This window comes from Hydractinia symbiolongicarpus, chromosome 12, assembly GCF_029227915.1.
Source record: "Hydractinia symbiolongicarpus strain clone_291-10 chromosome 12, HSymV2.1, whole genome shotgun sequence".
NCBI classification, from domain to species: domain Eukaryota; kingdom Metazoa; phylum Cnidaria; class Hydrozoa; order Anthoathecata; family Hydractiniidae; genus Hydractinia; species Hydractinia symbiolongicarpus.
In genome coordinates, this window is record NC_079886.1 from 22,028,093 (window position 1) to 22,046,205 (window position 18,113).

The following is an 18,113-nucleotide window of genomic DNA, read 5'->3' on the forward strand; positions in this document are numbered from 1 at the left end:
TAGATCGCATTTTTAAAATTTAAGAACGAAAAATGGCGATAGAAATGCTGTTTTAGATCGCGTTTTAAAAGTTTAAATACGAAACGGCGATAGAAAAGCTTTTTTAGATCGCATTTTAAAAATTTAAGAACGAAGATAGGCGATAGAAATGGTTTTTTTAGATCGCATTTAAAAAACTTGGAACAAAAAATGGCGATAGAAATGCTGTTTCAGATCGCATTTTAATTGATCTAAGGTGTTTCCAGGCCACATCTAGATGGTAGTTTACTTCTTAAAGAGTGTCGAAATATCTGCGAACCGACTTTACTTTTCTAATTCGAACCTGCTCCTTACACGAATTGATACGCACAAACAAACAGACGGAATACGGCTATTATATCATAGATTTTTTCTTGGAAATAAACTACCGTCTTTCTGGGCCCGCCTATAAATTAAAGATGTTATGGTGATTGGGTGATTTTTTTTTAGATTCCAACAGATTTTGTGATTGAAGTCTTCCCCTTAGGTGATTATTTGTCCAGAAACTTACTAAATGTTGAACAATTGCAATTCGTAGCAGTCTCACGGGTAATTTTGTTATGTCTTTGTAGGAAGGCCTATGTGATAAATTTAAAACAATAACATACTGCCATTATCTCTTTTTTAAAAGCAATTTTAAACCTCTGGAAAACGTTTGGTTGATGATCTTGACAACCAAATAACAAAAAAAAATATGTAAAAAGTGATGCACTATTTCCATTGATGAATTTGTTACCATGTCAGTTATTCATGCTTAAATTGAAAGGAGAATTTTTGCTTTAAACCTACCCATACTAACACTTGCAAGTATGTCAATTATTGAAGTGTAATGCAAAAGAAGAAAAATCAGTGCCCTATGTGTTTTGATTGTAAATAAGCTTCGGATGATTTTAAAATAAAAACACAGCATTAGGTTTTCGTACGAGCACTTTGAAAGTTGCAGCAGTTATGACAATACGTGTTATAAGAAGAGGCTCAATGTTTTTAGTGTTTCTAAATGGTTTTACACATGTTTTCCCTTAAACTATAGTGCACATGTACGAAGTATGATTTTAACATTAGTAAGTACGCAGAAAAACACGTTTTTTCTTTAAATTAAGGTTCTATTAACATTATTGAAAAAGGTTAGTTATTTTGCAGCACAGAAGATTTCACTCTCTTGCAAAATGCGTAGACAATTATTACGAATACAGCTTGGTGCCAAAATAACAATTTAATTGCAGAATTTAGTGACAGTGACAGGGGTATTTCTGGAGGTAAATAATGAGCTACCTTGTTTTTTGTAAGCCAGGTTATTATACGATTGACAATTGTGCTTTTTTACTTTCAAAGTTACTTTTTAAAACGTTTCAAACGTTTCAAAAAGATATTATTCTGAAGTCATAACTAAAATTGTCTTTAATATAATCTTGATGGGCATCAAATGTCACAAAATTCAAAAACTTTCAACTTTTCCACTTCAGAATGTCCAGTTTTTGTGGCACTAATGACAAATTTTTAATTTTTGAATTATTTTATGAGCCTTGTTATGTAATTTATTTTATAGAGCTACATGATAAAAGTAACAGCATACAGAACTGGTTTCCCTCAAAATATAAAAAGATTGGACGACCCTGTTCCATTTAATATTAGTATGTATTAGTATACGTTGTAATCGTTAGTTGATTTCACTCTATTTATGTCGTTCTTACATGTCAAAATGTCTGATAACTGTTTGTGCACGAACTCTGTGTCAATATACACATTGTGCGTGCAAGAGAAAACTGTCAAGTAATCGAAACTTGAATAAGAAGTGTCATTTAAAATGACATTTAAACGTGGACACACTGAAAAAGACAAACATTAACTTAATACAGTTTCTTAATAATTTGAGTGTGTGTGTGACTTCTCTGCATTAATTGGTATTTCAGTTTGATCCTTGATTTACTTTGTAATTAATTTGTCATCTTTACTACACCTTCCTACAGCCTTTACCTCTTCATAGTATATAACCTAAATTTTCTTTTAATAATTCTGTACGTGTTAGCGAGGCTACATTTTGTTGTTTTATTGAAGGTGAGATGAAGAAAATATCGATAGTTTAGGGTTAAAAGAGCTTCAAAAAGGGGGGAAGCCTTGGTATATGTAGAAGAGGGCAGATTGAAAAAAAAATTAAAGGCTAAAACTGCTTCTAAGAATGACAGTTCTCTCTATATTTGCTCATAAGCAAGAATTAGGAAACTCTTAAAAATGAGTTTCTTTTAAAAAAGCCTGTGCAAGAGAGGGAAGACTAGAAAAAAAAATTCTGAAAGTTGCTGCTAACGAAGACATAGTGCCTACATATTTTGCTCATAAGCAAGAATTAAGGAATACTCAAAAAATCTCCCAATATACCTAATTAAATTCCGTCTAAAATTAATCAAATGATTAAATGTTAAAGTAAAATCCTGCTGAAATTAATTTCCCATTGAAATTAAATCAATTCATCCCCCACCAGATTATATTCTCACCAAAAATGCGAATGTTTTTCAACCTCCAGAATTTTTTGTTTTTTTGTAAAAATTCCTCACTATACTTGGTTGATTCAAAACACCAACCAACACTTCATACTAACTATTCCTCATAATTTTTTAGTAGTCAACAGACTCTACCTTGGCTGTTCACTCGAAACATGGAAATTATTAATTTCTTCGATGGTTTTAATTATACTGGTTTTAAGATATGGCGTACCTATAGCGATTCGAATAATTGAAGAGACAAGCGACAAACGGAATCAATAGCGGTAAGTTTTTATTTAATTATAAGAGAAAGGAGACTTTCGATACTGTTTACTTTCTAAATCTGGAGAAAATTAGAAAAGTAAATTAATTAATTATTTGGTAGTTTGTTGCTAAAAAAGCATATTGAAAAATATATAACAAAACGATATATCATTTTTATAACATTTTATTTCAAATGAGGAAACATCTAGGCTGATCATTTAAAAAAAAAGTTTCTTGAAAAAACGTGTTGTGTCGCGGTTTTAACATTATCAGTCTATTCAAACATCTTTTGGATATCGAAAGCACGTGATAAATATTAAGATATGTACAGACATGGTAAATAAATGTCAAAAATAACAGTGCCAGTGTAAACAAAGCTTAAAATTTAGTTTTGCATATATGAAATACTTCAATGTACTTGAAAATTTGGGATGATATTTTCTGTTCTTGTTATGGTATGTTTGGCTTTTCAAACGGTATTGAGTGTTGTTTGTACGCAAAGTTCAAATAATCAATCAAGCTCGACTATTTATGAGTTTGTTCTCGCATTTTTTCATTGTAAATTGTGTTGAAACTTGAAACTAGAAACTCTTGTTGTACGTTTTTTCTTGGGTTGTAAGCAAACGAAAAGAATCTCATTTACACTGAGGATATGAAAGGAATCTTGTACCTGTAGGTATCTGCATGTATGTTGTACAGTTTACAGTGTTTATTTTAGGGTTGTTGCGTGTCTTTACCTGAAAAGATAGACGCAAACAAACAGCAGGAAATTGTAGAGGAATTGGTTGGTAGGTCTGAACAAGTCAACAAAGAAGGCAATCGTCCGCAAGGCAGGGTTATGTGTAGTAATGAAGAAAATTTCGACAGAGGGAGTGGTGATTGTAAGCCGATTTTAATTGCTGCGGATGGAAAATGTGCAAATGAATACGAGAATTTTGCTGGTGGATTATCTAAAAATACCCTAACAGTGTCAAGTAATTATTTTTATCGCTCTAAAGTCAACTTTCTGTGTCTGAATGAAACCGAATATCCAATTACATTTTTTGTTCCACGGTAAAGTGTCGTTCAGAAACCTTCAGAATTTTTTCTTATTATTTAGATACAGTGTCCTGTTACCATGGTGATAACCACAGTAAGGAAAGTAATGTTTCCGGTGGTTTAGTAAGCTTGGAAGAACTACCACCCGTGCATAACTTACCACTCATGTTACAAACTATCACGGACACAGAAGTCACTCGCTTGAATGCTAGCAGGTGTGAACTATGCCACCACGGTCGCGTCAGAAGAACGTGCAAGTCGTGTATTAGACCTCCGTCAAGAGGTGGTAGAGAGTTTTTACATATACGGTGGACGAAACATCGACGAACTGTTCCTATCCAAAAACCTGTCTGTTGATCGGAGAGGAAATGTTTTGAGTGAGATACTAAACTAGAGGGAATCTCCCGGTCTGTGTTTTACGCGAAAATGAATTTTTCATGTATATTTTTTACAGTTTCATTGTTGGTTATAGATTTTTTTAAGTAGATATTTATTATAATAAACGTAATTAATAAACAGTAATTTGTGCAGTAATAGTTTTTTTTAGTATTTATTTCTTGTATTTGTTTCGTGTTGTTGTTGTTGTTGTTTTTAGGGGTCTGGAGTTGGGTTTTTTTTGTGCCAGTAGCTTGGTTTGTATACTAGACTTTGCATAAATCTAGTTCTAAATCAATGGCAACTCCCTGGTTAAAATGTATAAAACAATTTTCATATGGTTAGGAATGTCTAAATTTTTAAAGTAATGGTAAGAAATAATTATTTCAAAAAGTCTCAAAGTATTTTTTATTCAGCATGAGATCCTCACCTACATTTTTTTCAATTAAAATTGTTTTTTTCAGAGGTACTATAATACTTTGTCGATGGAATATTCTCAATCTAAACCTAGCAATTCCGCAACATCAGCTGTTTACTATATGGAACCATGATTAATAAAGTACTAGTCGTTAGCCCGTCCTTTTTATACCGCATTGCGAGCGTCTCGCTATTGCGCAGCTAAGCTACCATTTTGCGTGACAGACAGACGGACGTATACGAGTATTATAATATAGACTAGTCGTTAGCCCGTGGAAAAATCCACGGGTTTGCCCGTCCTTTAAATTCACCCGTCGCAAAAGGGTGGACAAAAATATATCGCATTTGGTATTGGTGCGCATTATAAAAATTTCGTGATTCCGTTACGGCTCTCGCGGACAGACAGACAAAATGCGGCTATTATTAAAGAGATTGTTAGTAACCTAGTTGTAGTGGAGGTGTGGTGGGGTTGGTAATTTTGTTCAAAACCACTGCTAAATTGAAGTGGGGTAGATTTTATTTGAAGTCTGAAATAAGGAGAGTAACAATAGCTTGGTAGCTTAAATAAACGTGGTAGCTTTAATTAATTCTGAATTCTTTATATCGGAAAAATTAAATTTTTTTTGTCTATACAAAAAAAAATTTAATCAATTTCTGATTTGAACTGGATAATTAGGTTAAAGTGGGTGACGTGAATTTTACGACTTTTCTTAATGAAAGGAATGAAATAAATTGAAATAGGTATTACATTTTTTTTAAATTTGTGTCTAGCGGCACTGTGCTAGAGTGCCTTAAGAGAACTTTGTCATTCGATGCATAGCAAGGACTTGATGTCACTTCCCCAATTATTTTACCACTGATGTTTCCACTCAATCATTCTTCCTTCATCTGCTAACAACTGGCTTCATAAATTTCCATTGTTATAAGTTACTATTATTTCATTTATTAGAATTGATTGTAAATTATATTTGTTCCTAATGGAACCGCTTGGTTCTCGATACACACAACTGATGTAGATATTTGGAAAATCTAGCAGTTAAATGGAAGCCATCCTTAGATGATATTTCGATGATTGTTGGAATGACATGTAGATATTCTTGGATATCTGAAAGTTTTATCGTTGAATTAACACGAGGACACAAACATCAATCATGTATGTGCAAATAACAGATGTGCAACATTTATTCCTTATGGAAGGTGAACTTCTTATGCATGCTATTGTAATACTTGCTTGTTTTAATCAACAGGAGTCGTGTAGATGTAAACAAATGATCCACGGTATTTATGCTGCATTGGAAAATGGCATTAGTGTTTTTATATGAATTTATGAGTTGTTACATTGATTAGTGTGTTTCCATATCGCATTGAGACACCTCTTACCCATATGTTCCCATCTTCTACAACCACATAACGAGATCCCTAAATGTCGTAATAACAACCCAGTACCCTCCCCATACGAGCCCGCTCAAAGACTATACCACAACAGCTTCACTATTCAAAGAAATGGCACACACTATAAACAATTTTGTTACAAATATCGCTATGAACAAGCAACATACAAGGTAGCCCATCGTGATCATTTTAGAGGTAGGATGTGTATACGAAAAAGACGTCTCGTGCGGTAGTGTCGGTAGCTGGGGATGGGGGAGTTTGTTAGTTTGTCTATTTAAATTGTGAACACTGCCTTTTATTAATTCTGAATTTTTTATCAAAAATTAAAAAAAATTGTACAACGTGTATCATTTTTGAAACGAATTTTTAAAAACTAAAAATTCGTTTCCGATTGGATAACAAGAAGCCCTGGGACTCTAAGAATTTCCGCTCGCTACTAAAATATTTGATGACAACCTGCTAATTTGTTGTGTTATCGTGCCAAACATTCGAAGAGGTTTTGTGCATGAAGCTCTGAAGATAATGCACATCAGTGACATTATATCTTACAACAAACGCAAACAAAACGAAACGTGTCATAATAAACTCACATTTTAAAAGAAATTGCTAACAAGAAATACAGCCTATCATTCATGGTTGAAAATCTTGCGATTGAAACGTTTTGGTCTAAAACGGCATTTGGTTGACAAAAATTCAAAATTTTGATGTCACCATCATTTTCAGCATACTCTTTTGGGGATCTGTGCCAAATTTTGTCGAAAATAAAGTTGTTTTAATTCTTGGACCAATTTTGGCCTAAAATGACATTTAGGTGGCAAAATATCAAAGTTTTGATGTCACCATCATGTTCATCATACTTTTCCTGTTAACTGTGCCAAATTTTGTCGAAAACAAACACCATTTTTTGTCCTGAAACGTCATTTAGATGACTTCCCAGTACTTAGGGAGTTAGGGTACGAAGTTTAAATCTGTGACGTTGCAATTGACCATTTGGGACAGGGTTAGTTAGTCAGTTAGGAATTGAAAACCAATATTATTTTCCTTTCAGAGGGACGTGAAATCACAGGGTCAATTTTTTCTCAAAAAATGCTCCAAAAGAAAAAACGACGGTTTTAAAAATTTTTCTACGCCTTCAGGCGCGGAAATTCAATTAGGTTGAGATAGATGACGTGGATTTTGCAAATTTTTATTAATGTAAGAAGGGACTCTTAATAAATTGAAAGAGGTAGTAATATTTTTCTGAAATTTGTGTGTATGTTTATAGCGATTTGTAACAACATTGTTGTTTTCGGTTGTTTTTTTTTTGTTGGAACATTATTGTGTTTTAAGCTATACTATGTTAAAGAAATTCCATTATAGAATTTATGGGTTAGCTTTTATGCCCACGTTTTAAGTCAACTTAGTGTATTAGGGACAGGGATATTTTTAACCGTCACTTCCTTTTTAATAGCACAATAAATCTTTTTACAAGTGCAATTAATAAATAAATAAATTTAGTTAAAAGATTACCTAATTGACAAAACAAATAAAAGTTTATTCTAAACGTCAAACATTTTTTGCGAGCATTTCCGACAGCGACATTTTGTCGCAACTCGATACTCAATTGTTTTTGTATTGCCTTTGTGTAAAGGACACCAAAGCTGCACAGACCGAATGTCGTAACGAACCACCTCACAGTAGCGACATTTTACTCGTAATTCTTCAGTGTTGTTCAGTTTCGAAAAAGCTGATGATGACTTGCAATAACCACGGCAGCCGAAACTTTTTACTGTCACTATATCGCAACCAGGTTCATATATCTTCATCACGGCCTTCTTTGGACTGCATTTACTTACTTCTTTGGTGTCTAAAAGTGCAACATGCGAAGAGCATGTGAAGAGAAATACGCAGATGTTCAACAGATTCTTCATCCTGGATAACAAAATCTTTCAAATTGGAGCTGTCACTTTCGTGATATGGTTTTCTGTTTTAATTCTATCTAAAACAAACAGGAATAACATCTCTTATAAATAATAAAAAAACTAAATACTAAGAACTCCCTCTCTATAATTAATAAAACATTTTCCTGAATCATTTATATTTTCTAAATTTGAGTTTCCTATAATTACAGAAATATCACGATTTACATTTCTTTATTTTCGATACCGATGTTTCCCACAGTAAGTTATCTTCCAGTATATATTATTTCATTTAACTAAAAGAGTATACAGGAAAACTCTTTTTATACTGTAATCTGAGCTCGTGTTAACATAGCAACGAATAAATTGCATCTAAGTTTAGCGTTAGAAAATTTTTTTGTGTACTTGTTGCCAAACAAATTGACACACACGCCTCAAACCGCATAAGACTTTGACAGTTTATTCCCGCAAGATTTCCTTAATTCTTCCCTAGCTTTTCCAAGCGTTTTGTAGGTCATCCTATCTATACCGCAAAACATGGTCTTCGTTATTTCACGTTGGACAGCTTAATACGATATCGGACGGAAATTAACAGATTACTGACGCGAATTTTTTTTGTCGTCAGAGGTTTTTCAAAAATATTTTCATATTTGATGAGACGCTGAAAGAAAGCAGTTTTATCTCCGGCAACCGAAAATCTGCGAGTTCCCGTAAATCCTGGTCTCGGCCCGTATAGTCGAATGTATACAAAGAAAGTACCCAGGGAGTAAACTCATTTTCGAACGATTTTCAAAATTATTTTTTCACCACTGAAACCCGTGAGACTTGCAGTTTTAAAAAAAAAAATTTATTTGATTAGACGCAGAATGATAGCAGCTTAATCGCCGCAAACTGGAAATTATTTTTTCACCACTAAAACCCATGAGACTTGTAGTTTTCAAAAACGTTTTCATTTTTGATGCGACGCCGAATGAAAGCAGTTTAATCGCGGGCAACCGAAAACCCACGACTTCCGGTAAATCCTGGGCTTGGCCCGTATAGTCGCTATTGTTTTGCGAGAAATAATTAAATATACTTAAGTTCTTCGGTTAAAACAATTTTTAAAAAAGTTAAATGTTAATTTTTTATTATCAGTAGTAGCTTGGAAGAAAGAAGCCTTTGCCATTTATTGATTCGCTAGTCTCTTTTTTAAGACAAGGTTGTTTGAACGACTCATTTATCAGTAGCTGATTGTCCACTTTGTGTTTTTTCATCATATACGAAACCTTAAAATATCTAGACATCACAAAAATCCTGCAAATGACATTCCACAAGTTGTCGCTATGTGATGTCATCCGGAGTGGCTTTTTGATGCACTAATTAATATACATTTTTAATAATGAAATTTTATTTAATTACTTCAAATAACTATAAACTAAAAGTTACCAAATCTTTAGTAGCTGCGGTTATTTTTTTAAAGGTGGGTGATTTTTTTGTTATCTACTTAACATTCTATTTTGATCAAACGTCTAACCGCGACGTCGTCTTTTATGCTAGTCATTTCCGTCATTTCCGTCAGACCACTACCAACCTGTCTCAATTTTTACTTCCTGTAACTAAATCCTAAACACTGGCTGGAAAAGCACATACAGACATTATTTTTTTGCGTCATCAACTTAACAATAATCTGCCTGGACAAATAATTGACTTCCTGATGAAAAGATTAAGATACCTTAGGGAATTTCTTTTTGCGAGAAATTAGTACGTATAGGTTAATTAAACTTTAAATTTTATATAAGAGCAAATTCAAATCCACGTAACATTTTATCGGGCAATTTCATCGGTCGTATCTTAAAAATTCATGCTGAATTGTAGCATGCTTGTCACTCTTGACAATTTTTCGCAAACATCCACCCGGCGAGATTTATTTAAGGCTAAATTTCAATACATTTGTACTCACCAAGTCTATGTTGTTCTTTATTTTGATACTTAAATAAATTAATAAATAAGTAAACAGCTAGTTGTAATAAGCAGCTCGCATCATCTGGTTTATCCTAACTTGACCTAAGTTTTATAAAAATACATCCATTTTGTACACCATGATATTGCAATTTAGAGAATAATACGTAACAGTACGCAGTCTTTGGACAAAATATGTTATCTGCTGCGATCTTTACAGATGAAATATTATTGCTGGGAGTTTTACTTTCTTAACTTTTGAATCCAGAGAGAATTAGAAACAACATGTTTAAAAATGACTTGACCTAGCAGTATAATCAATTTTGGATTTCTCTACATTTTTTATTTGATAGTAAGAAGTCTCTTTTATGTGCTCCAACCAAACTGATTCAAGAGGAAAGTGACAAAAAGTTAAGCATTTATTAAAATTTTTAAGAATTTACACAATCAACCTATTACACCTGTTCTCATCACAGTTGAGAAGTTGAGAATTAGACGACATATTTTGTTGTGCATTCCCTTACGATAGTCCTTACCTACCCCCATATCTACTACCTGCTTACATATCTACTACCTACTCACATGTCTACTACCTACTCACATGTCTACTACCTACTCACATATCTACTACCTACTTACATATCTACTACCTACTCCCATATCTACTTCCTACTCAGATGTCTACTATCTACTCGCATATTGACTACCTACTCACATATCTACAACCTACTCCCAAATCTACTACCTACATCCATAACTACTACCTACCCCATATGTACTACTTACTTACATATCTACTACCTACTCACATATCTACTACCTACCCCCATATCTACTACCTGCTTACATATCTACTACCTACTCACATGTCTACTACCTACTCACTACCTACTCACATGTCTACTACCTACTCACATATCTACTACCTACTCACATGTCTACTACCTACTCACATGTCTACTACCTACTCACATATCTACTACCTACTTACATATCTACTACCTACTCCCATATCTACTTCCTACTCACATGTCTACTATCTACTCGCATATTTACTACCTACTCACATATCTACTACCTACTCCCACATCTACTACCTACATCCATAACTACTACCTACCCCATATCTACTACCTACTTACATATCTAATAACTACTCACATATCTTCTACCTACTCACATATCTACTACCTACTCACATATCTGCTGCCTACTCAGATATCTTCTAATCAAAGGCACCGTCATGGTTTTTTGTCGAAACAAAATTTGTATTGCAAACGATTACCACTACAACGTGGCACGAATCCACTAAAATAGATATTATTCTATTTATACAAATCAACGTGCAATACAAGATATATAGTTATTTCTTGTGTTATATTACACGATTGTACAACATTTGTTTTTGTTCAGTTCGCCCAGCCCTTTGTTTAGACCCTGCACAAACTCGGCATTTGCGCACTTGTGCTCTTTTCTACTCACGCCGTTATACCCCTCCAGCAAATACGGCGACCTTGAGCCACAGGCGTGTAAGCTTGCGCACTGTTGTTTTGCTATATTTTTCACTTTTATGGTCGTGTACACGAGAGGACATGATCCCTGAATACCTTTACCTGACATTTTACCCTTTGATAGGGTGCCCTTTATCCTTTTGTGCACATTTTAACGACTGTTCGCGCTGTCTATGCACGATAGCTCTACCGTCAACCTAGTTTCATATCCATCCGGATTCATTCTACGGGTGCATGTTCGACGTCTCTAGCGTGGTCTGTTCACAAATTGTACATTACACTACTTTATCGAGGCACAGTACTTCTCTGCAAGTCACCTATAAACTATAATTACCCATAAAATTACTTGACTTAGTCTCCTTTACCAATAAAGAAACACGTTTTTTGTTCACTTTCCGATTAACCTCGCTAATCACGCACCTACTTTTTTCCGCTTAATAAATTTGGTAAGCGTAGCCAACAAACATATCAAGAACAAATTATATAAAGGTAGGTTATTTGGCATAGACGGATCCGTAATATTTAACGACCATTAACTCCAATTCGGGTAGCATTTATTCTATCATGGATCGTTTCTACTAGCGTTTAAGAAACAACATCCGGGCGTCTAATGAAGCCCTATTTCTAAGGTCATCCCTTTACACACACAGAATCCTTTCTCTACATACGATACTTCGAATGCTCGACCGGAACTCGGCTCGTAATGACCTTAAACTTTTGAAATAATGATATCAAAAATCTAACCAAATTACTACCGAGTCAACTGTGAATATTGGCAAAGTATTTTAGCCAGTTTAAAACGCTAATTGGTTTTATGGAAACACGTTATAACCAAAATCAAAAAGCACAGAGCGTAACCAGTCTAGTGAATTTCTGTCCCAGCAGAAAGTACTGGTAATATTATTGATTAATTTAGTAAGCTTAAAGATTAAAAAAAATTTATTCATCGATTAGATTAGACTGTCAAGGAATCATTTTTGTAAGTGTAGTTAATAAGGAAACAAATACTGAATTATCTTGTTCATATTGTTTATAATTTTTTGGATAATTCGCATATGTAACCATAGTGTGCTTAGTCATTTTATTATTAAGATCGAACTTTGAAAAAAAACTTTTTGTTGCGCAAGTGGTTTTTTCACAAGAATGGGTTGGTGGTGGTGCAAGACAATTTGAAAGGTAGTTGTGCAAAGTGTTGAAATGCTAATTGTGCAAGGGTGGAATAGTAATTGTGCAAAAGTGTTGAATGGCAGTTGTGTAAGTGGTTTGGATGGTAATTTTGTAAGAGAGTTAAATATTAATTGTGCAAGGACTTTGAGTGGTTGTTATTCAAAATTCGAGTTAGTAGTTTCTGAATTCGGTTGAATGGAAGTTGTGCAAGAGGGTTGAAGGTAGTTGTGCAAGGGGTTGGAATGGTGATTGTGCAAGGACTTAAATGATAGCTATGCGAGAAGATGAATTGGTAGTTGCTCAATTCAGTTAAATAGTAGTTGTACAAGGGGGGTGGAACGGTAATTGTGCAAGGGTGGAATGATAATTGTGCGAGACGGTTAAAAGAATGTTGTGCAAGAGGGTTGCATAGCAATTGTGCAGTGGTAGTTACGTAAAGAGGTAGAAAGGTACTTGTACTAGGCGGTGGAAATGCTTTTGTGCAAAAGCGTGATTGCTAAATGTGTAAGAAGAAAAGTTGGAAACATACAAGAAGTGGGTGGTACCATAGCTAGAAATAGTAATTGCACAACATGATGGAATTATAATTGTGCGCAAGGGAGGGGCTTTTTTCATCGCCAACACGCCCCCATTTCTCATACTGATGCCTTGATTTTCTGTCTCTTCGTGGTAGCATGTGCCGTAGTTAAATAACTACCATACCTTTTATTTTCAGTGTCGTACGTTGGGGGTAAAATGGTAATTGTCTATGAAAATGGAATGGTAATTGTGTAGTGAATTACATGGTGGTTTTGCGAGAAGATGGGCTGGAAACACAAAAGAAGTGCGATGATAAACGTGAAAGAGAGCGTTAGGTTTTGGGCAAAAGGTTATTTTATTGCTATGCGAGTAGATAGCATGGCACTTGTCTAACAGTTTAGAATGGCAGTTTTGCAATAAAAAAGGATAGTTCAAAGAGGTGCGTTGAAAGTTTTGTAAACGATGGTTTAAAAATTGTGCAAGAGGGTGGCCACTTGTACAAGTCTTTGGAATAACAGTTTTGGAGAGTGTGGTTCGGTGGTTATTCAATAATTAAGATGTTTGTTTAGGAAGGGACAGGCGAAGTGTTTGACTTTTTACGTAGATGCATATTAGGATTAGTACGATAAAAAATTAAAACGAAATGGTGTCAAATTGCAATTCATTTCGCGGGAAAGTTTGTAGGACAGAGTCACTTGGTGGCATTTTAAGCACACGACATTATTACGTCAATGCGGTGAAAAGTTATAATTGCGCTCAAGATGGCTATGCGTAATCACTTAACCAATAGTTGTTTCAATTCCATTCCACAAAAATATAAGTCTAGGTGTAACAGGAAATTGTTAAGCATAGTTGAACGATTTACGTCTGCAGAATATTTTTCAGATCATCATAAAATAAACAAGGATTTTCTCTCTGAGAAAAAAAATAGGATTCAAAAAAATAAAATTAAGTGCAATAATTTCCCTAAACCACACAGCTTGCGTGGAAAAAGTTGATGGTCTACAAAAGGATGGCAAGGTGGTTTAATACCGAAACCAATGTTACGCTGCAACTTTTGTGTCCCGAAATAGGCTTTCTACGTTACAATGTCAATTTGTATCTATTTACAACATTCATCTAGAAGAATCGTGTAGATGTAAACAACAGAACCACAGTATTTATTATGTATTGGAAAGTGACATTAAATTGGCTGACTTGTCAATAACGAAAAATTTGTTTACTAGAAACTCGCTGCAGTACCTGGAATAAACTTGTCGGGCAAAACCTTTTTAATTGTCAAACTTGATGAAGATTTTTAAATTTGTGCAGACTGAAAAATCATAATGTCTTAAAGTTTGAAGGCTATTAATATTTGCAACAAGTAATTAATTGAAATTGTGGCGTACATCACAAAGCAACCTATTGCTCAAACAGAAGTATGACAACAAAAAATTTATTCTTTTGTCAAATTTTCGACGCAATAATTTAAGAAAATTGTACGCATCTTAGTTAAACACAACAGGCCAAAACAAGGTTTGAGAAATTGTAAAATTTAAACCAATCTTATATCCTATAAATTGTCTTCAGCAAGAGCTCTTTCAATTCCTTTATTCATATGGGTAAGGTTGGATAAGGAAGGCTAAATGGAAACCAAAAGCTACACGGACATTCTGTAATTAACCTTTCCACGGAGGTCTTCTTGCATTTATTAGACTACCTTATTACACGAAAATAACAAAGCAAGTAGTTAACGCAAAATTTGAAAATTCGCGTTAATTAAAATTCCATTAATATATTTATCGCGTAAATTCCCCTTCTGTTAATTAATGTGCTGCGCTAAATAATCCCCTGTTAGCCTGAATTTTTAAAATTATTTTTTAAAAATAATTCTTAAACTTCTTCAAAATCATTCATGGATATATAGTTTTAATTAATAGCAATAGAAAGAAAACAAACATGTTGAAATTTTAAGGCACTTTCAATGTCCAACAGGAAAGGAGATTATCAAAGCAGGATGGAAAGCAGCAGATATCCCAGATAACTTGACAACTATCCGTAAAAACAATGAAGACACTATCAAAGAGAGCCCCTTTCAATAATCTTTTTAATTATTGAAAAGGGTTTTCTCACATTTTGAATCGGTAAAAAAGTGCCTACCTTTTTAGGAAGTCGCGTTGATTGAATACCATCTTAAAATTTGAAATTCATTGATTCGCGTTAATTACCACACACTTTAAAATCCTAATTCGAAATTCGTGTTAATTTTTGACCGCAATAATTATTGACTTGTTTCGTTATTTTTGTGCAAAAAGATACTAATGTAAACTTGACATATTACCCCTGTGTATACCCAATCATGAGTAGCTTTTTTAACATAAATTGTGCGCATTTTAAAAAAGATCGAAAATAGTTAGATCAGTATATGTATGAAGGCCTCCAAGGTATGTGTAGATCGAAATGTTTTAGTGTACTGGGTCAGCTCCCTAATGGCAGTGTTGAGATTTTATGTGTTTTTGTAAAAAACTAAAATAAATAGATCAGGCAAAATTGCAAAATGAAAAAAATTCCTTATAATCTACTAAAACTTACACAATAATTTTACTATTAAATTCTAAATGTTATTGGAAAAAAAATTGTGGTTGATCGTTATGTTATTTCCATTAATAAACTGTGAGCAGTAAGCTTTACAAGCGTAGACCACTCAACATTCACACATGGGATATCCTTAACCATCATTTCGTTTTTACCAGCATAATAATGAAGCTTCTTGTAAGTGCAACTAATAAATAAATAAATTTAGTTAGAAAATTACCTAATTAACAAAACAAATAAAAATTTATTCTAAGCGTCACACATTTTTTGCGAGCATTTGCGACAGCGACATTCTGTCGCAACTCGATACTCGATTGTTTTTGTATTGACTTTGTGTAAAGGACACGAAAGCTGCACAGATCGAATGTCGTAACGAACCACCTCACAGTAGCGACATTTAACTCGTAATTCTTCCGTGTTGTTTACTTTCACAAACGCTGATGATGACTTGCAATAACCACGGCAGCCGAAGCTTTCTACTGTCACTATCTCACAACCAAGTTCATATATCTTCATCACGGCTTTCATTGGACTGCATTTACTTACTTCTTTTGTGTTTGAAAGTGAAACATGCGAAGAGTATGTGAAGAAAAATACGCAGATGTTCAACAGATGCTTCATCCTGGACAACAAAATCTTCCAAAGTGGATCTGTCACGTTTGTGATATGGTTTCCTGTTTTAATTCTATCTAAAACAAACAAGAATAACTTCTCTTATAAATAATAAACAAACTAAATACTAAGAACTTCCTCTCTTCAATTAATAAAACATTTTCCTGAATCATTTATATTTTCTAAATTGGATTTCCTGTAATTACATGAATGTCCGATTTAGAAACATTACAATTATTTTTTTTTATTTGGATGCCAATATTTCCAACAACAGCTTATCTTCCAGTACATACCTCATTCAAATAACGAGTATGCAGGGAAACTCTTTTTATACTGCAATCTCTTCTCCGCAGTTGCGGTAATTAAATAATCATTTGTGAGGGAGTGTTATGGCGTGAGATCGTGTTGACATAGCAACGAATTAATTGCATCTAAATTTAGCGTTTGAAAAATCTTTTGTGTTCTTGTTACAAAACAAATTGACACACACGAATATAAACTATATAAAAGTTCGACAGGTCATTACAACAAACGTGTCTCAATTCTTGCAAATTATTTCCAGGTGATTGCGTGCGAATTCAACGTGTTTTTTAAAGTGTTATTATGGTATCTGCATCGCAAGATAAAGTGGTCATTTTTCCGTCTTGGACAGGTTTATATTATTCAGACAAAAAATATACATCCGATATACCTCTCGATGTTTTCGGGGATTCTTTGGTATCACCAGATTTGCAAAAGAATTTAACTATAAATTTTTTATTTAGATTTTCTTTTATATAAATTTTATATTTTCATTTTTAGTTACTTACTGTCACGATAACAGCCTTCGAATTTTTTTATATTTAAGCTTTTTTTTAAAACGTGGTTGCTTGAAGTAACTAGTTGTCCACTGTGTGTTTCCTCATCATATTTTACGAAACCTTAAAATATCTGGCGTCATAAAAGTCCTGCGAATGACTTTCCACAAGTTTCCGGCATGTGATGTCATCCTGAGTGGCTTTTTGATGCAGTATTAATATAAATTTTTAATAATAAAATTTTATTTTAGTTACTTCAAATAACTATAAACTAAAAAGTTGCCAAATCTTAACTAGTTGTGGTTATTTTTTTAAAGGTGGGTGATTTTATTGTTGTCTACTTAGCTAACATTCTATTTTTAATAAACGTCTAACCGCGACCACGTCTTTTTTTTTTTCTTTCGCCGTTGAAGAATTCACAGTTTTCCGTAAAAATAAGATACAAATCTTAAGCTATTATATCGTATAATCTAGAGATATGATTGCATATGCTAAAAAGGTTAGCTAAAGTGGTTAAGAAATGGCAGGAGCGAGAAGAAGTTATAATAGTCATTTTTATCAGCCTTCTACCAAACTGTCACAATTTCTACTTCCTATAATTTAAAAATTTAAACTTAAAGACTGACTGGTAAAAAAACCCACAGATATTTTGGCATCATCAACTTAACGATGTCCTATTTGGACAAAACATTTTTATTTAGAAGAACTACTTTACGCATTAATAACATACTGCCTGGCATCGATTTGGTCTGCAGTCACCAGAACTTGGAGCCGAAGAAGAACACACTACACTACGTACGGCAATATGTTGGTAATGCACGCAGATAATGTAGCCGTATTGCGTGTATATATAGATAATTCTTTATCATGACACATCCGTGTGTTCATCCTTAACATGCTGCCAGGCAGTATATTAGTGATGCGTGAAGTAGTTCTCCTTCAATATAATTTACAATTATATGAAACATTCTATATTGAGAATAGACACAGCGATGCACCGCGACTTTCGTTGCACTTGTTCTTGCCTAGCCCTTATGTTGTTCTCATTTCGTTCTGTAAATGAATTTATTTTGAAGTGAACAAATAATTTTACTTCGCAGCTCACATCGTCTGATC

At 33.8% G+C, this 18,113-nt stretch overlaps 1 protein-coding gene across 2 annotated transcripts; it reads left to right on the forward strand.

Moving 5' to 3' along the window:
* The first annotated feature begins 2,848 nt into the window (after positions 1-2,848).
* Positions 2,849-4,359, forward strand: LOC130622549 (uncharacterized). 2 transcript variants are annotated; one of them, XM_057438014.1, is made up of 3 exons: positions 2,849-3,235; positions 3,478-3,733; positions 3,859-4,359. In XM_057438014.1, the coding sequence occupies exons 1-3, from the start codon at positions 3,191-3,193 to the stop codon at positions 4,152-4,154; spliced, it is 597 nt and encodes a 198-aa protein (XP_057293997.1). In that variant the 5' UTR covers positions 2,849-3,190; the 3' UTR covers positions 4,155-4,359. The 2 variants fall into 2 exon arrangements, with proteins under 2 accessions (XP_057293997.1, XP_057293998.1); XM_057438015.1 differs by having other exon boundaries at positions 2,852-3,214.
* Positions 4,360-18,113: the final 13,754 nt, after the last annotated feature.

Excerpts from the sequence above, each read along its gene's own strand:
- LOC130622549 (XM_057438014.1), top strand. The coding sequence starts at position 3,191 with ATGATATTTTCTGTTCTTGTTATGGTATGTTTGGCTTTTCAAACG. Across the intron at positions 3,236-3,477 it reads TATGTTTGGCTTTTCAAACG|GGTTGTTGCGTGTCTTTACC; the intron begins GTATTGAGTGTT and ends TGTTTATTTTAG. Across the intron at positions 3,734-3,858 it reads AAATACCCTAACAGTGTCAA|ATACAGTGTCCTGTTACCAT; the intron begins GTAATTATTTTT and ends CTTATTATTTAG.